Source organism: Macaca fascicularis, chromosome 1 (genome assembly GCF_037993035.2).
Source record: "Macaca fascicularis isolate 582-1 chromosome 1, T2T-MFA8v1.1".
Lineage (NCBI taxonomy): Eukaryota > Metazoa > Chordata > Mammalia > Primates > Cercopithecidae > Macaca > Macaca fascicularis.
In genome coordinates this window covers 31816745-31840037 of record NC_088375.1, presented here as the reverse complement: position 1 = coordinate 31840037, position 23293 = coordinate 31816745, and the positions used below count along the sequence as shown (strand labels likewise).

The window sequence follows — 23293 nt, the reverse complement described above, 5'->3', positions numbered from 1 at the left end:
TAAAGATCCTTCACTGCACCACATTTATTAAGCAGCCTAACTTCCTAAGCAAAAAAAAAGCTATGTTAAAATGTTACATCTCATACCAACAACAAATGTCAAGCTCCTTACTTCCCTCACTCCTGGTTTGCTGGCTTCTATGAACTATGTTAAGTGTTCCAGTGGAATTTTTTTTTTCTCAAAATAATTATTTTTGAAGAATGAATCTATGATTGCTTCAACCAATTCCATCCCCATCATAATGAAATTCTTTAAAAAAAAAAAAAAAAAAAAAAAAACTGTTCATTTTATTCTAACAACAGCAGGCAGCCAAGGTCCAATTGTGGTTAGAGAGCATCCATCTGCGTATACCAGGTAGTATAACATTCTCCCTTCATGCCCCTACCCAAAATCCACATTCTGCTTGGCTTCCCCTTTGTTACCTACATTCATGCTGCACAAAATTAAGCATAAATGTATCACTTGAACTAGGTCCTTGCAGAATTTTCAGACTGCCATTACCAGGATTCCTCTTGTAGGATAGGATTTTAATAAATAATTCACAGAAGTCATTTCAAATTCCCCCACTGCAGCTCCTAAATATTATACTAAAATATGCAACTTCACCACTGACTTTTTTGTTAAGGAACTAAAGCCATTCAAAATGAACTACTTCATCTACCATATTCTTCAACCACTGAAACATGTTTCTCTCCCTGTTTCAGTCAGTTCATTACAATGTATTTCAAAAGGGATAAATAAAAACCTACAAATACATTTTAATATGTTTAAATTATTTTGTATTAGATTATTATATACATGTAGGTTATTACATACTTTTCTTAATGTAACAAGCACTTATGCAGCAACAATAAGACTGATGAGCCTGGGTGATTAAGTAGTTCAAGTGATCTAACATAGTGTGTAACTAGAGTCTTAAAAAAATAAAAAATATAAGATGAATGGGAACTAGGGAGAAACAATAAAAATAATATTTAAAAAAAGAGAAAAGAGGAGGCCAAAAAGAAGTTGTTTGAAGAGGTATTTTACAAATCTGTGTAAACCAAGATTCATGACTCTATAAATCCCAAATATAAAACGGTACAGAAACTGAACCAAAAATAACAAATGATAGAATTGGCAGATAAGGCCTATAAAACGACTATTATAAATATGATCAAGGATTTAAAGATAAACATCTAACAAAATAAGAAGAAAAATGAAAGACATAAAAAAGAACCAAAAGAAATTCTAGAGCTGAAAAAATATAAGATCTGAAGTAAAATATTCCCCAGGTGGATATAACAGCAGTTTCTAAATTGCAGAAGAAGAATGTTAAAGGAAGTTCCTTGGGCTACAGGAAAATGATACAGAGAAAACTGAAGAGCACAAGAAGTTAAATATGAGAAAAAGACATATTCCTTGCTCTTTAATTTCTTCAAAATATAACAGACTATTTAAAGCCAAAAAGAAAAACACCCAGGAGGTGGAGGTTGCAGTGAGCAGAGATCCTGCCATTGCACTCCAACCTATGCAAGTATTTTGTAGAATTTGTAACCTATGTATTAGTGAAAGGAATGAGAGCAGAAGCATAAAATCTAGAAGGTAACAAAAGATTCTTACAATGTACATGAAGTGTTATGATAGTATTAGAATGTACATGAGTTAGAGTTGGGTTATAAACTCCAGAGCAACTACTAAAATAATAAAACAAAATTATATAGCTAATGTGCCAATGATGGAGATAAAATAGAACATTAAAAATAATCTAGAAGGCAGGAAAGGAGGGGGAAAAACAAAAACAGAAGAGACAAAGAGAAAACAAACAGCAAGACAGTAAGTACACTTAGATCCAAATATATTAAAAATTACAACAAAAGTAAATGGTCAGCTGGGCGCAGTGGCGCATGCCTGTAATCCCAGCACTTTGGGAGGCCAAGGCGGGCAGATCATGAGGTCAAGAGATCGAGACCATCCTCGCCAACATAGCGAAACCCCATCTCTACTAAAAAAATATATATATATATTAGCTGGGTGTGGTGGCGTGCACCTGTAGTTCCAGCTACTCGGGAGGCTGAGGCAGGAGAATTGCTTGAACCCAGGAGGTGGAGGTTGCAGTGAGCTGAGATCGTGCTATTGCACTCCAGCCTAGGCAGCAAGAATGAAACTCCATTTCAAAAAAAAAAAAAAAGTTAATGGTCAGCTTTTTCTGTAAAGGGTCATATGATAAATATTTTAGGTTTTGTGGGCCAAGAGACAAAATCTACAATATTATGCAAGTATTTATACAAGTGAGAAAACAACCCTCCACAGATTTTTTAACAAAATTTAAAACTTAATTATGAATACTAAAATTTGAATTTCATATAAGTGTCATATGTCACAGTATTATTCTCCTTTGGATATATTTCAGCCATTTAAACATGTAAAAACCATTTTTACTTTGCAAACCACACCATAAACAAGTAAGAAGTGGAATTTGGCCCACAGATAGTAGTTTACTTACCCTAGTCTAAACCCAACTAAAAGACAGAGATTATCAAACTGGATTTTCAAAAGGTATCTATGATAAACACTCTTTAAAGATAAAAATAGGTGAAAATTTTTTTTAAAAAAAGGAAAAACAAAAATATATACCATGTAAACACTAATTATAAGAAACCAAAAGTGGCTATATTAACATAAGAAAAACTAGACTTCAGGACAAGGAATTTTAACAAAAAGAAAAGGGATATTTCACAATGCTAAAACGGTCAATTCATTAAGAAAACACAAAAATTCTAAGTGACTGTGCCCTTAATAGCAGAACTTCAAAATAGCTGAAGCAAAATCAGACTCAAGATGATTGAATTGGACCAGTCAAATTGAAGTGATAAGTCTGTTATAATCTGTTATAATCTCTCTCTCCCACTGTTATAATTTATCTCTCCCACAGATTGTAACTGAAAACTCTTGACAGAATATAAAAAGCAACTACCTGAGGACTCTTTCCTTCTTTTTTCATTGAGATGGGGTTTTGCTATGTTGCGCAGGCTGGTCTTGAGCTCCTGAGCTCAAGTGATCTGCCCACTTTGGCTTCCCAAAGCGCTGGGATTATAGGCGTGAGCCACCACATCCAGCCTCTTTTTAAAAAGTAAACAGGAACAGCCAGATTGGAAAGGAAAGTAAAAACCTGAATCTCTGTTACGGTGGTGAGTTTTCCATTTTTCTCATCATCACCTCCCAGCTTTGATCTAAGGGTGGCCTGAGTTGCAGAACAGCAGTGAGCAACAAAACAAAGAAATCCAATCTTTCTGGCCAAATAACAGAAAAAGAAGTCCCTGCAAACTAGAGAGTATCTGAGAAATCATGACTTGTTTCTGTTTTGTTTTCTCTCCCAGTTCTACCGCTAGCCCCAACCACAGAACTACCTGAAATGCTGGTAGTGGCGGTAGTACTGTAAGCATCTACAACCTGGAGGAAAAGAAGTGTCTCAAAGGCTGAAATACTGAAGCAAAGAGGCCCCTATAACCCAAAAATGGAAAAGAAAATCTCTTATTATTTTTTCCTCTCGTTTCTCTCACCACTTTGTCCTAAAGTTAGCTCCAGACATGAGATTCTGCACAACAGCACAAAGCAGCAAAAACTCTAAGAAAGAAACCTGTCTTTCTACAGAGGGGTAGAAGGAAAATGGGCCCAAGGAGTGTGGGGAAATCTCAGAGAGGAGAGAGCTGAAGAAGTTTACACCTAATTCTGTGTGTAAACTAACTGTGTATGCATGTGGAACAGACTGAAGAAGCACAGCAAAGGTTTTGAGAATTGAAAATACTTCGGAACCAGAAAGCAAGACAGATCTTGCAGTCTGGACACAACCAGGTGGAATGTCTGCTTTAAAAAAAAAAAAAAAAGTCAACATTCTTCAGAGGATTTTAACAAGAAATAGTCTCAAAATATAATATTCAAAAAATCTGGGGAACAAGCCAATTACTCAACAAACAAAAAAACACAAAAGGGTGACCTATTCTCAAGTGAAAAAATAATTCACAGATCAATCCCAAGATGTCCCAATGCTGAAATCATCAAACACTTTAAAATTGATATAATAATACTCCATAAAATAAACGTGAAAACACTTGTAATGAATAAAAATATTAAAACTATCAACAGAGAAACAAAAAAACTTTAAAAAACCAATGTAAATTTTAAAACAGAAAAATACAATATCTAAAATTAAAAATTCATCAGAAGAGATCTCAATAGCAGAATGGAGATTAACAAAGTAAAGAGTCAGTGAGCTTGAACATAGGGAAAACAATGAAAAGAGCCAAGGAATTGTAAAAACAGTATAGAAATGTCTACCATTTTTGTCTATTGAGTTCCAGAAGAGAAAGAGATTCGTGTAGAAACAAAACAATTACCAACAAATAATGGGTGAAAACTTCCCAAATTTGGTTAAAGATATAAAGTTACAGATTCAAGAACCTCAGTGATCCAAAAAAAAAGATAAACTCAAAGAAAACCACTCACAGATAATCAAACTGCTGAAAAGAAAACGATGAAATAAAAGTACTAAAAGCAAAGAAAAATAACACATTACAAATAGGAAAACACTGATTAAAATCACTTCAGATTCCTTGTCAGAAACAATGGAGATGAGAAGACATTGGAAAAGCATTTTTAAAGTGCTCAAGGAAATATATGTATGGCTGTTGAAAGCAAAATATATTAGACTGGTAGGTTTTTCAATGTATGTAAATGTAATACATATGTCAGTATCAGGAATGAGAGGATATTAATACATATCCTGCAGACATTAAAAGGATAATAAGAAAATATTACTCTGTAACAGAGAAACAACTCTTTCCCCATACTTAGGTGAAATTGACCAATTCCTTGAAAGATGAAAACACCAAAGTACACTCAAGAAGAAACAGATAACCTGAATGGTCTTTTGCACTCAGATTTAAATTTTTTTTTTTTGAGATGGAGTCTCACTCTGTTGACCAGGCTGGAGTGCAGTGGTGTGATCTCAGCTCACTGCAACCTCTGCCTCCTGGGTTCAAACGATTCTCCTGCCTCAGCCTCCCAAGTAACTGGGATTACAGGCATGCAGGCACCACCATGCCTGGCTAATTTTTGTATTTTAGTAGATACAGGGGTCTCACCATGTTGACCAGGCTGGTCTTGAACTCCTGACCTCAAGTAATCCACCCACCCTGGCCTCCCAAAGTGCTGGTATTACAGGTGTGAGCCACCATGCCCAGTCCAAACTTAAATTTTTCTATAATGATATGCATCTATCTTTTCCTTTTCTGATTTGGCTTTTCCTACCCTGACAATCACAAAAATACACTCCATTTTTCCTTCTTACAGGCTTATTTTTCACATTTAAATATTTTATTCACTAAAAATAATTTTTATGTACAACTAAGGAAATTAATTTTATTTTATTCCACTCAAAGATGCAATTGTCCTAACACCATTTACTGCATAGTTACCATTTCCTCCATAGTTACCATTTCCTCCAGTGATATGTGAAGCGGATTCTGTCATGTACTGAAATCCTTTATATACATAGGTTTGTTTCTGGTACCCTGTTCTAGTGATTTACTTCTATAACAAAGCAATACCACATTGGTTTAATCACTGTAACTCTGTAGTCTATCTTAATACATAACGTTCTTTTTAAAAATTTTCTTCCTGTGTACCTCTACTTGTCCAGATATATTTCAGAATTAGTTTATAAAAATAACTGAAAATTTGAAATTCCCACCCAAGTTACAGGCTAATTTAGAGATAAGTTACATCTTTTCAAGGTTGACTCCTAGCAATCAATATGGCATCTCTCCCCATTCATTCAGGTGTTCATTTCCTTCAATAATATTTTATAATTTTCTTTATTAAAATTTTACATAAATTTTAGTTTCTTCCTTGATACCTGTTATTTTTGTTGGTATTATGAATGGCATTTTTATTTTCTACTGTTGCTGCTAACCTTCCTAAAAGTCGTTAAATCTTTTTTTTTTTGAGACGGAGTCTCACTCTGTTGCCCAGGTTGGAGTGCAGTGGCATGATCTCAGTTCACTGCAACCTCCACCTGTTGGGTTCAAGTGATTTTCCTGTCTCAGCCTCCTGAGCAGCTGGGATTTCAAGCGTTCACCACCACGCCCTGCTAATTTTTTCTTTTTTTTTTAGACAGAGTATCACTGTTACCCAGGCTGGAGTGCAATGGTGCAGTCTCAGCTCACTGCCACCTCCGCCTCCCAGGTTCAAGCGATTCTTCCGCCTCAGCCTCCCGAGTAACTGGGACTACAGGCACATGCCACAACACCCAGCTAATTTTTGTATTTTTAGTAGAGACGGGGTTTCACTGTCTTGGCCAGACTGGTCTTTAACTCCTGATCTCATGATCTGCCCACCTTGGCCTCCCAAAGTGCTGGGATTACAGGCTTGAGCCACCCCGCCCAGCCATTTTTGTATTTTGAATAGAGACGGGGTTTTGCCATGTTGACCAGACTGGTCTCAAACTCCTGACCTCAAGTGATCTGCCCACCTTACCCTCCCAAAGTGCTGGGATTACAGGCGTGAGCCACCATGCCTGGCAAAAAGTCTTTAAATCTAATAGCTTATCCATTCCCTTTCTTAAATACTTTACCAATCATGAGAATTTTTTCACTTTTTTTCTAATGACACTTCATTTCTTTTTCCTGTCATCTTGCATTGTCTGGATTCTTTAATACAATGTCAAAGAGCTATGGTGATAACTATCATGCCCTAACTGTTCCTGTTTCAATATATCTTGATGGTAATGGATTTTAAATTTCAGCATAAAATGTAAGACTTTGATAGATACTTGGTTAAGCAAGTTTCCTTCTAAGTGTTCCAAGAACTTTACATGTGCATATACATAAAATGGATTTTAAATTGTATCCAGTGCTTGTTCTTTATCTATTGATACTTTTTCGCTCTTCACTACTTTATGTGGTAAACCACAGTGAAAGATTTTTCTAATGCTTTATCATCCTTGCCATGGAAAGCACTGTGATTACATTCCCTACACAAATGCATCATAGCCCTATTGTGTAACAGTTTGGCTACACCTACACTTACCCTGTACCAAGGTTCATTTGGTTCAGAAATGAATCATGAGTTCCCTAAGCCAATTAGGATAATCCCATCCCCTCTGTCACAGTGACTTATTTAGAGGTTTGAATGTAACCCAGGCCTATGGCTACCAGTTCATGTCATTTCCCTCACCACTAGAAAATGGTTTCACTGGTCCAATCAGAGTGAAACTCAGAACTTTTATTTAATCAGTAAAATAGGCCAGGGATGGGTGCAGTGGCTTGCATCGATAATCCCAACACTTTGGGAGGCTGAGGTGGGCAGATTGCCTGAAGCCAGGAGTTCAAGAACAGCCTGGTCAACATGGCAAAACCCCACCACTACAAAAAAAAAAAAAATTAGCTAGGCATGGTGGTACATGCCTGCCATCGCAGCTACTTAGGAGGCTGAACGGCATCACAGCACTTCAGCCTGGATGACAGAATGAGACCCTGACACCAGAGAAATTTTAAAAATCAGTAAAAGAATGAAGACTTTCTGTTTGCCACCAGGCATAAACAGGCCACCTTACCTACCAGTTTCCCTTACCTACCAGTTTCTGCTGGTAGCTACTTTGTAACCAGCTAAGGAGAAAGGTAACCTAGAGATCACAGCTGAGTAGTATACCAAAAAACACCATCAGAGCCTAGATCAAATTATACCTGTGGTGTTTAAGCCAGCTGAAGTTGGAGCTGGTTTTGGTTTTATTTATTTTGGCACCCAAAAGCATCCTGACTTATTAGCTAGTATTCAAAGTACAAATCCTAATTTTTCATAGATATATGTATTATTTAATACACTGTTGGAATTGATATATTTTACTTAGAGTTTTACTAAATATAACTTTAAATAAGTCTAGTGAAACTGAGTAAGAAGGCACATCATATGAAAGACTATCTCCATTATACTATTCTGTGATGCCCAAGTATTTACTCACTTGTTCAATAAGTATCTTGTTAATGACCTACCATGCATGAAGTACTGAGTGTAAAATGAGGACCCAGACATAGTCTTTATTCCCAAAGAACATTAAGACCTGGTTTTTATAGGCAGAGATACAGGCAGAAACATAAGACCACCGAAGTGGAAACTCTCAACGAGAACTGAAAGCTTGAAAAAAGCTAATAATTTTTTCTGATTTTCATCTTAAAATTTTCACCATTACTTTATACCATTTCTTCATACCATTTCTTCAATAGTTTCTAAGAATTCAATACAGTACCTGTGTTAGACGGATCCAAAATTAACTGAAGAGATGGCTTATTTGTTTGGTTGGCTGGAATATCTCCAAATGAATGGTCTGAAATCTCACTGGAACTTTGACAATCAACAAGAAGACCGCTTTGCCTTTTCTCGGAATCTCTCAAAATCTCTTCCATGGCTTTTTCCAATTGTTCATCACCATTAGAAACTATCTACAGACAGAGCAAGATAATTCTATTTCAATTCTATTATAGTTTTGAAGCTAAATTTTATGAAAATATTTCATATCTAGAAGAAATTAAAACAATCTAAATATTTAAATATGGTTACTAAAACACTAAGAAGTTGTTTCACATATATAATACATTAAAATCCAGATTATAAAACTAAATTAGAGGAAGATTATTAGTTTCACAAAAGGATTCTTTATAAAACACTTAAGGCAGTTTCCAACTACATTTTGGATATATAAGATCCTATTTACAGAGATGTATTTATCTTTTTTTCCCTTTCTTTTTAAAGACAGAGTCTCACTCTGTCACCCAGGCTGGAATACAGTGGTGCAATCTCGGCTCACTGCAAACTACGTCTCCTGGGTTCAAGCGATTCTGATGTATCAGCCTCTCAAGTAGATGGGACTACAGGTGTGCACAACCACACCCAGCTAATTTTTGTATTTTTTGTAGAGACAGGATTTCACCACATTGGCCAGGCTGGTCTTGAACTCCTTACCTCAAGCAATCCGCCCACCTTGGCCTCCCAAAATGCTGGGAGTACAGGCTATGAGCCACTATGCCTGGCCCTTCTTTTTCTTTTTTAGGAACACATCCTAAAAATCAGATAACCTTAAATGTACATGTCTAAAGGAAAAAATAGGTAAATTTAAATAGGATCTATTATGAATATTATTTAAAAGGTTATATTTCTTGTTAGCATAGCATAACCATATTTCTATTTCTTTACCAATTGTTTGCTAGCCCCCAAGATGAATCCTGCTAATTTCCTTACACTTAAGTTGACTGACAGTTTTCTCAAAGGCAGGTGAGACACAAAGCCTAAGCAAATAAATGATGTCTTAAACAATGCTAAAATACAGGTATCTAAAAATAAAGTCATTGATTAGTTAAATAAAATTATAAAACAATATATTCTTAACATAAACATTTAGTAATCTCATTTTCAGAATATATTTTATTAGACTGATATACTAATACACCTTTGATGCCATAGTTAACAGTAAATAAAAGTCATAAATAATACATAGCACTTTTAACTACTTTTCCTATTCCTGTTTCTAGAGGATAGTTATACCATCTTCAAGCCTATATAACTGAGTTTGTTTGCTTCCTTTTCTTTGACTTAGAAAGTGTAACACAAGGCCGGGCAGGGCGGCTCAAGCCTGTAATCCCAGCACTTTGGGAGGCCGAAACGGGTGGATCACGAGGTCAGGAGATCGAGACCATCCTGGCTAACACGGTGAAACCCCGTCTCTACTAAAAAATATAAAAAACTAGCCGGGCGAGGTGGCGGGCGCCTGTAGGCCCAGCTACTCGGGAGGCTGAGGCAGGAGAATGGCGTGAACCCGGGAGGCGGAGCTTGCAGTGAGCTGAGATCCGGCCACTGCACTCCAGCCTGGGCCACAGAGCGAGACTCCGTCTCAAAAAAAAAAAAAAAAAAGAAAGTGTAACACAAAAGTGAAAAAGAAAAGGGACTATATCTAAATAAAAACTCAAAAGCTAAAAATATAAGATATGCTTTAAAAACATTCAGACAAGTCGACTGTTAAATCACACAATGGAACATTACCAGCTGATTTAAAACATTAAAATCATGAAGAAAAAAAGTCTCTCAAATGAAAGCAAAACATTTCATTAACTTCTGAAACCCAGCAGTAAGAGAAACAAAAACATCCAGATAAAGTAATGTAAATTTTAACCATTATGTCTAATTCAGCAAAAAATCCTTTCTCTTCTTTTTCCTCTTTTATTCTTCCCCCTAAAATTCCAAATTAAAAGGTAAATAACCAAAAGCAAGAACTTTTTAAAATATACAAACCAAATAATTAGGGTCTGGATAAATCAAACGTTGATTTTATTCTGAAAGTCAGCACTTGAGAAAAACTTTTGGATTTCACACATCTCCTGAGGTAAGTTTCAAATATATATATATATATATATATATATGTATATATATATATATTTTAGTTAAAAATTATACCATATGTAGAAAAGAAAAAAATACCTTCAGTTGAGGTTTTTCTTCATGTTTTGTAGAATTATCATCTGCATACTGAGGAACCAAAACAAATTCTTCACTGTTCATTGTAGCCACAGAATCAGATGATCCACTAACCTTCTGTAATGAAGCTCTGACCTCCATCTCAGTTCTACAAACTTCTCTTCCCACATCCACCTGGAAAAACGAAAGGGATTTAAAAAAAAAAAAAAAAAAACCCCTTCTGATTAAAAACATGAACTAATTAAAAACATGAACTAATAAAGCTTTAAAAACGGTTCATGTGAAGAATCCTACCGGCTAGATAATTATCTCAAAGTTAGGAAAGCTACCTTCTTGGACTGAGCCACTTGGAAATGTACTTGCTCTTCATCCTAAGTTTCCAGACTAATAGAGTCACATTGTTACCTAAAAATTTACACAACCAGTTCATATCTCAACCAGATTTATCACTGTTTACTTGACACACACTCTCTCATTTCTCTCAGAAATACTGTTTTCTTTTCTTTTTAATAGAGGAAATAATTAAACGATACTAGAAATACCTACAAATGCATGCACAGACACAAAACCATATTCACTGACACTGCTATACTAATTAAATCTAAATACTTAAAAAAAAAAAACTTATCTCCTCAAGACCGAATATTGTACCTGCAAATATTTTTTCTGAGTAACTAAAGTTGACTAATACAGAATTCAACATCCTAAGACATATAGCTTCTCTTTCCTGACACATTATCACTTATTAACAACAAAAAGAAAAAGAAAAAAGCTTCTATATTGCATTCACATAGCAAACAATGTTTCAGTAATCAAAGACAGTGTAATTCTGTTTTCTCGACAGATCTCTACAGCATAGAAAGAACACTCACTATCATACCCAGAAGTTCATGTACTCACACAACTAAGTTCAACTGAAGATATATACTATATAACAGACACAACTCAGCCCTGAGGTTACAAAGTGAATAAGGAAGACAAGTAGCCTGCACTTCTGGTGCTTACATACTAGTGAGAAAACAAGAAACTGAGCAAATGGTGATTCCAAGTCACTCTAAAGGCTATGCAAAAAATACACATGTTAATGTGACAAACAGTAGCTGTGGGAAGTATAGGGACAAACTAAGGTGGTAGGAAAAAGCTCTCTGAGAGGAAAATATCTGAGCCTAAAACTGAAAGACAAAAAAGAACCCTATTACACAATCTGCTCAGTGACCAAATAAGTAATGTGATAGAGGGACAGAACAAGCAGGCTAGGGCTAAAGAACACAGGACCTTGTAAACCATAGTAAGTCTACTGATCCATGCCTAAAATCCTCCCAGAAATGTTATTTTTCTAGTTATAATTAGGTTACCTTTTTCATTATAGCCTATAAATATAGTTGCAATATTCCATTTGGCCATTAGGTGACACTAACACCATTACTCTTGGCAATAAAAAGACTGATTCCAGCTTCAAGTTACATGTGTATCTTTTAAGAAGTAATTACGTTCCAACGTTACAAAAAATCAAAAATTTAAGAATATCAAAATAATAACCATACTCCTGGACCAGTGTAATTAGCTAGCCATCATTTATTTCTGTTATGCATGTTAACACCCTTTCTTTTTAAAATCCTTCCAGCAACATTCATCTGTCCTCTAAAGGTTTTTTCTCACTTTGTATATTATGTTTCTAAAAATGCAGAATGTGTTACAAGCCGTGTCTTTACTCTTTCAGACTGCACAATGAATCCTTAACTGCCAAAACACCACATATTCCAGATGTCTTTCTTTGGTTAATCCTTCAAGTCCTTCTCAGGTTGCTGCTCCTCTACCTGATTTCTAAATGTTGGCAATTCCCTGAGTTCAGATCCTGACCTTTTCCCTTCTCACACACTCTAAGTAATGTCTCTCATTGTCATGGATGAAAATACCATCTATAGGCTAACAGTCTTCCAAACTTCTACCCCAACTCAAATGTCTTCTCTAAATTCCTGCCCTGAAATCCACCTCTCTACTTGATATTTCCACGTGGAAGTCTTATCAGTATCTTAAATGAAACATGACCAAAATGGAATTCCTAATGTCTCCTCCAAAATTGTTTCCAGTCCTGATTTACCATTTCAGTAAATAACAGCACCATCTTCTACAAAGTTACTTGAACAAGAAACCTGGATATCATCTTCACCTCCACTTCTTTACTCCTCACATCAGCAAGTCATGTCAGACCCACTTCCAAAATAAGCCTCACATCTATCCATTTTTCTGTCTACCACTACTACCACTCTAGTCCAAACAATGCTCTTATCTACTATAAAAGCCTCCTAACCCATCTTCTACTTCCAGTCTTCTTCCCTCAATCTATGTCATTGTTCACAAAGCCACCTAATTTATTTATTTATTTATTTATTGAAAAATAAATTAGAATATATGAAAACTCCAGACCAAAACCTTTTCACTAAAATTTAAATAAAATTCAGACTTCTTCCCAAGACTTACAAGGCCCAATACACCCTTGCCCCATCACTTTCTCATTATAATTCCTTAATCACAGCAAGTTCTAACACAAGCAAAAACCAAGAAAAATCAGTGCCAGCACACCTGACTTGAAAGAAAGATTAAAAGTGGTTCTTCAGACACAAAGAAAATTATATAGGTCAAAAACGTGGATCTAGTGATAAAAGGAAGGGTTAACAATATATTGGATGATTATACCACATGGATAAAAAAACATGACAGAAATGGCAAAAAAAAAAAAAAAAAGGGAGGGAGAGAGAGGAATTGGAAATATCCTGTTATAAGGTAATGGCGCTACTTGTACGTGGGTTATATGCAGTATAAAATTATTTAAAAATCGATTTCTTTTACTCCTTTATTTTTAATTTTTGTGGGTACATGTGTATATACTAATATGTTATATGACATATTTTTATACAGGCATGAAATGCGTAATAATCACATCAGGGTAAATGGCGTATCCATCACCTCAAGCATTTATCCTTTGTGTTAGAAACAATTCAATTATTCTCTTATTTTTAAATGTCCAATTAAATTAATTTTGACCACATTCACCCTGTTGTGCTAGCAGATACTAGTTTTATTCATTCTTTCTAATTATTTTTTCATACCTATTAACCATCCCCATGTCCCTTACCCATCCCACCTTCCCACTACCCTTCTCATCTTCTGGTAATCACTGTTTTATTCTCTATCTATGTGAGTTCAATTATTCCACTTTTTGGCAATCAGAAGTAAGTGAGAACGTATGAACTTTGTCTTTCTGTGCCTGGCTTATTTCACTTAACATAATGACATCTGCTTTCATCTATGTTGCTGCAAAATGACAGGATCTCCTTCCTTATGGCTGAATAGTACACAACATTTTCTTTCTTTATCTGTTCATGGACACTTATGTTGCTTCCAAATCTTGGCTGCTGTGAGTAGTGCTGCAATAAACAAGGGAGTGCAGATATCTCTTCTTCGGAGTATATACCTAGCAGTGGGATTGCTGAATCATGTGACAGCTCAATTTTTAGATTTCTAAGGAACATCCAAACTGTTCTCCATAGTGCCTGTACTAATTCATATTCCCACCGACAGTGTACCAGGGTTTCCTTTTCTCCACATCCTCACTAGCATTTGTTAATGCCTGACTTTTGAATAAAAACCAATTTACCTGGGATGAGATGATATCTCATTGTAGTTTTGATTTACATTTCTCTGATGATCAATGTTGCTAAGCACCTTTTCATATGACTTTCTGCCATCTGTATATCTTCTTTTGAGAAATGTCTATTCAAAGCTATTGTCCATTTTTAAATTATATTTTATTATTTTTTTTTTTTTTTTTTTTTTTGGAGATGGAGTTTCGCTCTTGTCACCCAGGCTGGAGTACAATGGCACAATGTCAGCTCACTGTAACCTCCACCTCCCCAGTTCACGCAATTCTCCTGCCTCAGCCTCCCGAGTAGCTGGGATTACAGGTGTGCACCACCACACCCAGCTAATTTTTGTATTATGAGTAGAGACAAGGTTTCACTATGTTGGCCAGGCTGGTCTCGAACTCCTGACCCCAGGTGATCTACCCGCCTTGGCCTCCCAAAGTGCTAGGAGTACACGCATGAGCCACTGTGCCCAATCTAAATTAGATTTTTAATTAGATTAGACTTTTTCCTTATAGAGTTGTTTGAGCTCCTTGTATATTCTGGTTATTAATCCCTTGTCAGATGGGTAGTTTGAAAATATTTTCTCCCATTCTGTAGGTTGTCTCTTCACTTTGTTATTTTCTTTGTTGTGCAGACATCTTTTTAACTTGATGTGATATCATTTGTCCATTTTTGCTTTTTTTGCCTACGCTTTTAGGGTAACACTCAATAAATCTTTGCCCAGTCTAACGTCCTGGAGAGTTTCCCAATAATTTCTCTTAGTAGCTTCATAGTTTGAGGTCTTATATTGGAGTCTTCAATGTATTTTAATTTCGTTTTTGTATATGATGAAATACAGGGGTCCGGTTTCATCCTTCTGTATATGGATATTCATTTTTCCCAGCACCATTTACTGAACAGACTGTGCTTTCCCCAGTGTATGTTCTTAGCAGCTTAGTCAAAACTGAGTTCACCATAGATGTACAGATATATCTCTGGGTTCCCTACTCTGTTCCACTGGTCTATGTGTTTCTTGCTAGTACTGTTTTTTGCTGTTTTGGTTATTATAGCTATGTAGCATAATTTAAAAGCAAATAATGTGATAGATGCAGTTTTGTTCTTTTGCTTGGGCTAGCTTTGGCTATTCTGGGTCTTTTGTAGTTTCATATAAGTTTCAGGACTGTTTTTTCTATTTCTGTGAAGAATGTCATTGGTATTTTGATATGGATTACATTTAATCTGTAGATTGCTTTGGGTAAGTATGGGCATTTTAACAATATTGGTTCTTCCAACCCATGAACATGAAATATCTTTCCAATTTTGTGTCTTCTCTGATTTCTTACATCCATGTTTTATGGTTTTCATTGTGGAGGTCTTTCACTTCTTTAGTTTATTCCCAGGTATTTTATCTTATTTGTAGCTACTGTAAATGGGATTACTTTCTTGGTTTCGATTTCATATTTTTCACTGTTGGCATATAGAAATGCTACTGACTTTTGTATGTTGATTTTTTATCCTGCAACTTTAATAAATCTGTTTATCAGTTCTAACAGTTTTTTGGCGGAGTCTTTAGGTTTTTACAAATATAAGACCATATCATCTGCAAACAAGGATAATCTGACATTTTCCATTCCAATTTGTATGTCCTTTATTGCTTTCTCTTGTCTGATTGCTCTAGCTAGGACTTCCAATACATGCTGAAAACAAAAGCAGTGAAAGTATGCATCCTTATTGTGTTATCAATATCAGAGAAAAGGTTTTCAGCTTTTCCTCCTTCAGTATGATATTAGTGATGGGTCTGTCATATATGGCTTTTATTATGTTGAAGTATATTTCTTCCTTACCCAGTTTTTAAGGGTTTTTATCATGAAGGGATGTTGAAGGTTTTCAAATGCTTTTGTATCATCAACTGAAATCATCATATGGTTTTCATCCTTCATTCTGTTGATATGATGTATCACACCAACTGATACATGTCTGTTGAAGCATACTTGCATCCCTGGGATAAATCCCGCTGATTGTGATCAATTTGATCTTTCTAATGTGTTACTGTGTTTTGTTTGGAAACCTTTTTTTGAGGATTTTTGCATCAATATTCATCAAAGATATTAGCCTACAGTTGTTTGTTTGTTTTTGATGTGTCTTTGGTTGGGTATGAGCGTAATACTAGCCTCTTAGAATGACTTTGAAAATATTCTCTTCTCCTCTATTTTTTAGAATAGTTTGAATAAGTCTTACTCTGTCGCTCAGGCTAGAGTGTAGTGGCACAATCTCAGCTCACTGCAACCTCCACCTCCCAGGTTCAAGTGATTATACTGCCTCAGCCTACAGAGTAGCTGGGACTACAGGCATGCACCACCATGTCTGGTTAATTTTTGTATTTTTAGTAGAGACAGGGTTTCACCATGTTGGCCAAGCTGGTCTTGAACTCCTGACCTCAGGTCATCCACCCACCTCAGCCTCCCAAAGTGCTGGGATTACAGGTGTGAGCCACCATGCCCGGCTGGAATAGTTTAAATATATTTGATTAGTTCTCTAAACATTTGGGAAAGTTCACCAGTGAAGTCATCAGGTTCCAGGCTTTTTTTGCTAGGACACTTTTCATTACAGCTTCAATCTCATTACTTATTGGTCTGTTGAGGTTTTGGATTTCTTCATGGTTCAATCTTAACAGATTGTATGTGTCTAGGCATTTAGCCATTTCTTCTAGGTTCTCCCATTTATTGGCATATAGTTGCTCATAGTAACCACTAATGATCCTTTGAATTTCTGCAATATCAACTGTAATGCCTCCTTTTTCATCTCTGATTTTATTTATTTGGATCTCTCTTTTTCTCCTAGTCTGGCTAAGGGTTTGTCAATTTTGATTAACTTTTCAAACCACCAGCTTTTAGTTTTGTTGATCTATTATATTGCTTTCTTTGTGTCAAATTCATTTATTTCTGCCCTGATCTTTATTATTTCTTTTCTTCTACTAATTTTGGGTTTGGTTTGCTCTTGCTTTTCTAGTTCTTTAAGATGTATTGTTAGGTTGCTTACTTGAAGTTTTTCTTCTTTTTTGATGTAGGCACTTATAGTAATAAATTTCCCTCTTAGTACTGCTTTAGCTGTATCGTATATATTTTGCTATCTTCTGTTTCCATTATCATTTGTTTCAATTAATTTTTCAATTTCCTCCTTAATTTCTTCATTGAAGCACTGGTCATTCAGGAGCATGTTATTTAATTTCCATGTGTTTGTATAGTTTCTAAAATTCCTCGTTACTGATTTCTATTAGGTTGATGCAAATGTAATTGCCTTTTTAACGACAAAGACTGCAATTCCTTTTGCACCAACCTAATAGTTTCATTCTGTTGTCGTCAGAGACAATGCTTGATATCATCTCATTTTTTTAATGTTTTAAAACTTGTTTTGTGACCTAAGATATGGTCTATCCTTGAGAATAATCCATGTACTAAGGAAAAAAATATGTATTCGTCAGCCATTGGATTAAATGTTCTATAAACATCTATGAGGTTCATTTGATCTATAAGACACATTAAGTCGGATTACTCTTTATTGATTTTTTGACTGGAAGATCTGTTCAATGTTGAAAGTGACGTGTTAAAGTTTCCAGCTGTTATTGTATTTGGGTCTATCCCTCTCTTTAGCTCTAATAATATCTGCTTTATATATCTGGGTGCTCCAGGGTTAGGTGCATATATATGTACAATCATTATACCCTCTTGCTGAACTGACCTTTCAATCATTATATAGTGATCTTCTTTGTCTCTTCTAATAGTTTTTGTCTTAAAATCTATTTTGTCTGACAGAAGTATAGCTATTCCTGCTCCTTTTTGGTTTCCATTGGCATGGAATATCTTTTTCCATCCTTTTATTTTCAGTCTATGTGTGTCTTTACAGGTAAAATATGTTTCATGTAGGCAACACATCAGTGGGTCTTGGGTTTTTTTTGTACATTCAGTCACTACTCTGTATCTTTTCACTGGAGAGTTTAGTCCATTTACATTCATTGTTAGTGCTAATAAGGACTTAGTCCTGCAACTTTGTTACTTGTTTTCTGGTTGTTTTATGGTATTTGCTTCCTTCTTTCCTTTCTGTCATCCTTTTAGTCAAGGTGATTTTCTATGATGGTATGATTTAATTTCTTGCTTTTCATTTTTTTTGTGCTTATTGTATGTTTTTAGATTTAAAGTTACAATGAGGCTTGCAAATACTATCTTGTAACCCATTATTTTAAGCTGATAACAACACTTTGCATAAGCAAGCAAACAAGCAAGAAGAAAACTAAGAAAGACACTACACCCTAACTTCATCCCCTGCTTAATCTTTTCTTGTCTCTATTTATATCTTTTTGGATTATCTATGTCTTGAAAAGTTGTTCTTTCGACTTAGGACAAGAGTAGTTTACACATCACAGTTACTGTTATCATACTCTTGTCTTTTTCTGTAAATTTACTATTACCAGTGAGTTTTGTACCTTCAGATAATTTCTTATTGCTCATTAATATTCTTTTCTTTCTGGTTGAAGTATTCCCTTTAGCATTTCTTATAGGACAGGTCTGGTGTTCATGAAATCCCTCAGCTTTTCTTTGTCTGAGAAAGTCTTTATTTCTCCTTCATGTTTAAAGGATATTTTCACTAAACATACTATTCTAGAGGAAAAGTTTTTCCTTCAGCACTTTAAACATGTCCTGCTTCTCTCTTCTGGTATATAAGGTTTCCACTGAAAAGTCTGCTGCCAGACACAATGGAACTCTCTTGCTGCTTTTAGGATCCTTTCTTTATCCTTGACCTTTGGAAGTTTGATTATTAAATGTCTTGAGGCAGACGTCATCTTCCTTTAAATCTGCTTGGTGTTCTATAACCTTCTTGTACTTGGATATTGATACCTTTCTGTAGATTTGGTAAGTTCTCTGTTATTACCCCTTTGAATCAACTTTCTACCCGTATCTTTCTCTATCTCCTCTTTAAGGCCAAGAACTCTTAAATTTGCCCTTCTGAGGCTATGTTCTAGATCCAGTAGGCATGCTTCATTGTTTTTGTTTTGTTTTTCTTTTGTCTCCTCTGCGTATTTTTTTTTTTTTTTTTGAGATGGAGTCTCACTCTTGTCACCCAGGCAGGAGTGCAGTAGCACGATCTCGGCTCACTACAATGTCTGCCTCACGGGTTCAAGTGATTCGTGTTACTCAGCCTCCCATGTAGCTGGGATTACAGGTACCCGCGACCAAGCCCGGCTCATATTTGTATTTTTAGTAGAGATGGAGTTTCCCCAGGATGGCCAGGCTGGTCTCGAACACCGTACCTCAGGTGATCTACGCGCCTCAGCCTCCCAAAGTGCTGGGATTACAGGCGTGAGCCAACACGCCCGGCCTCCTCTGTGTATTTTCAAATGGCCTGTCTTCAAGTTCACAAATTCTTCCTTTGGCTTGATCAATTCTGCTATTAAAAGCCTCCAACACATTCTTCAGTGTGTCAACAGTATTTTTCAATTCCAAAATTTCTGCTTGATTCTTTTTAATTATTTAAATCTGTGTTCAATATATCTGATAGAATTCTGAATTCCTTCTCTGTGTTTTCTTGAATTTCTTTGAACTTCCTCAAAACAGCTATTTTGAATTATCTGTCTGAAACATTACGTATCTCAGTTTCTCCAGAATTAGTCCCGGGTGCCTTATTTAGTTGCTTTGGTCAGGTCATGTTTTCCTGGATTGTATTGATGCTTATGGATGTTCATCTGTGTCTGGGCATTGAAGAGTTAGGTATCTATTGTAGTCTTCTCAGTCTGGGCTTGTTTGTACCCATCCTTCTTGGGAAGGCTTTCCTAGCAATCAAAAGGACTTGGGTGTTGTGATCTAAGCCGTATCTGCATTGGGGGCACTCCATCCAAACCCAGTAACACTGTAGCTCTTGCAGACTCACAAAGGTATAGCCTTGATGGTCTTGGATAAGAGATCTGGGAGAATTCTCTTGATTACCAGGCAGAGACTCTTGTTCTCTTTACTTACTTTCTCCCAAACCAATGGAATCTCTCTCTCTGTTCTGTGCCACCTGGGGCTGAGGACAGAGTGATACAAGACCCCTATTTCACCACCACTGAGACTGCACTGAGTCAAACCTAAAGTCAGTACAGCACTGTGTCTCACCAAAGGCCTGCTGTAAGCACAACCTGGCTACCCCCTATAGCAGCTCAAAGCCCTGATGCTCTATAATCAACAGGTAGCAAAGCCAGCCAGGTTTGTGTCCTTCCCCGCAGGGCAGCAAGTTCCCCTAGGCCCCAGGTGGGTCCAGAGGTATCATCTGGGAGCCAGGGACTGGAGTTGCAAAACCTAGAGGTCTACCTAGTATTCTACTATGCTACAGCTGGGCTGGCACTCAAACCACAAGACACAGTTCTTCCCACTCATCTCTACCATTTCCACAGGCAGAGGAGCCTTATCCCGTGGCCACCCACAACACAGGCCCATTGGGTATATTTCCAGGCTACTGCCAATGTTCCCTTAAGGCCCAAGGGCTCTTCAGTCAGTTTCTGGTGAATGCTGGCTGGCCTGGAACGCATTCCTCAGGGCAGAGGGCTCACCTCTGGTCCAGGGCAGGTCCAGAAATATCATCTAAGAGCCAAGGCCTGTAAATGGGGACCCAAAGACTCCACTTTGTGCTCTACCTCATCCTCAAGCCCCAGGCCACAGACTGATACTGGTCCTAAGCCTGTTAGGAACCGGGCCACACAGCAGGAGGTAAGCAGTGTGTGAGTGAGTATTATTATTGGCTAAGCTCTACCTCACGTCCAATCAGCAGTGGCATTAGATTCTCACAGGAGTGTGAACCCTACTGTGAACCGCGCATGTGAGGGATCCAAGTTGAGTGCTCCTTATAAGAATCTAACTAATGCCTGATAATTTGAGGTACAACACTTTCATCCTGAAACCATCTCATCTCCCACCCCCATTCCGTGGACAACCATCTTCCACAAAACTGGTCCCTTGTGCCAAAAAGGTTGGGGACTGCTGTTCTATCCTACTATCGCCAAGCTGATAAACTGAATAGCCCTATATTTTTAAAGGAAACACCAAAGATGACTTCACTGGTAAACTCCACCAAACATTTAAAGAAAAAATAACATCAATTTTCCACAATATCCTCCAGAATATAGAAGCAGAGGTTACACTTTCTAACTCATTTTGTGAGTCCAGCATTGCTCTAATACCAAAACCAGATTACAAGAAAAAAAAAACTATCCATCAATATCTATAATGACATTAACACAAAAATTCTTAACAAAATATTAGAAAACCATATCCAACAATGTATTAAAAGAATTATATACCAGGCACAAAAGACTGGCTCAACATTCAAAAACGAATCAATGTCATCATACATATCAATAGGCTAAAGAAAAATCATAATCTTGTCAAATGAAATGCATTTGACAAAATCCAACATCCATTCATAATTTTAAAAAAAAAAGAAAAAAAAACCTCTCGGTAAACTAGCAATTGAGGGGAATTTCCTCTGATAAAGAAATTTACAAAACATCACACTTAATAATCATGAACCAGACACTTTCACCCTAGGATTGGAAGAAATAAAACGTATACAGATTGGAGAGAAAGAAATCAAACTGTCTTTATTTACAGATTACATGATTGTCAATGTGGAAAACCTCTAAAGATTCAAAAAGAGAAAAAAGAAACCATCAGAACTAATAAGCAAGTATAGTAAGGTTGGAGGATACAAGGTAAATATACAAAAGTCACTATTCTCCCTACATACAATGGACAACAGGAATTTGAAAGTTAGAAAAGCAGTATCATTTACAAGAGCAAGCGGAAAAATGAAATACTTAGGTATAAATCTAACAAAATATGTATAGGGTCTGTAAGGAGAAATCTAAAAAACACTGAGGAAGGAAATTAAAGCAGATCTAATAAATGTAGAGATATTCAGTGTTCATGGATTAGAAAATTCAAAGTTGTTAAATTGTCAATTCTTCCCAACTTAAGTACTTTGATTCAAAAAATAACTTGCTGAGACTGATTGAGCACTGAACACTCAACTACAAGTTAGACTCTTTGTCCACAAATTTGGCCACTGAGATGAAGGAGACACGTTCCTTAAAAGACACAAAGTACCAAAATTCACACCAGGAAACACAGATAACTTGAATACCCCTATATTTTGAAAGAAATTGAATCAACAATAATTAATAGCCTTCTAAAAAAGACCCATCTGCACATGGGCAGGGATCAAGTCTATTTTTATTTTAGCCAACACATCCCCAGGACAGTGTCTACACACACTATGGGCTCAATAAATACTTCTTTAATAACCAAATGAATTATTTGGGATAGCAAGATGGACTCCAGCATCAGGTAGGAAGTTGGATTGCATGAGTTCTAAAGTCAAGTACTGACTTGACTCAAGATTCTCACGCTATGTGATTTCTAGAAGAATCCAGTCAGTTCCTGACCTACATTCCAAAACGTCCTTTCAAAATATAATTTACTAAGTCTACTATTACGCAGAAGTGTGCCATAACAAAATGTTAACTTTGTCTTTATGTATGGCAAACTGCTATTATTTCAACAGCTGGAATATTCTCAGAGGTCTTTTAAATAATATGAAGCTCACTGTTTTAGTGAATTTCAGATTAATACATCCATTTCAATGCAGCATGTACTACAGAACACTGTACAAACACAAAACTGCTTTAAAATGCACTTAGTTAAAAGATTGTCCTGTTGCAATCTAAAAATCAGAATATAAAATCTGACAAAAGATTTTTACGTTTCTTCAGACGCAAAAAATAATGGAAATATAAGCATAAATATTTTCATTTTCAGGGCATTTTAAAGATATATGGAAATAAGGAACAGAAGCTTATCAGCATTATAGAAAATCTGGTACGTATGTGTGTTTGGTTTCTTTTGTCCATCCCCTTCTAAAGTCAAAGGAGCTCAATAAATATTTAGATTAAATTAAATCACTTAAAGACACACTTCTCCCCCACAACTACAAAAATTCTACCAAGTGAAATAGCTTATAATTCTTACTTTGATGCCACATCATTTTTGCTAAACGAGAAATAATGACATCTAAATTAACACCTCACTTGGACGCCTAAAACTACAATTTTCACATATACAAGAAATAGTACAACAATA

At 36.1% G+C, this 23293-nt stretch overlaps 1 protein-coding gene across 19 annotated transcripts in view; it reads right to left on the bottom strand.

Moving 5' to 3' along the window:
- Positions 1-23293, bottom strand: part of RABGAP1L (RAB GTPase activating protein 1 like) — a 799577-nt gene that overhangs the window by 718728 nt on the left and 57556 nt on the right. For all 19 annotated transcript variants that reach the window (XR_010581946.1, XM_065531860.1, XM_065531858.1 and 16 more), the window contains 2 exons: positions 10507-10677; positions 8285-8477 (listed from right to left, as the gene is read on the bottom strand). Coding sequence is in view for 15 of the 19 variants with exons in the window: in XM_065531860.1 (XP_065387932.1) it covers positions 8285-8477; positions 10507-10644 (331 nt within the window). In the remaining 4 variants the exon portion in view is untranslated. The remainder of the gene's footprint in view (positions 1-8284; positions 8478-10506; positions 10678-23293) is intronic.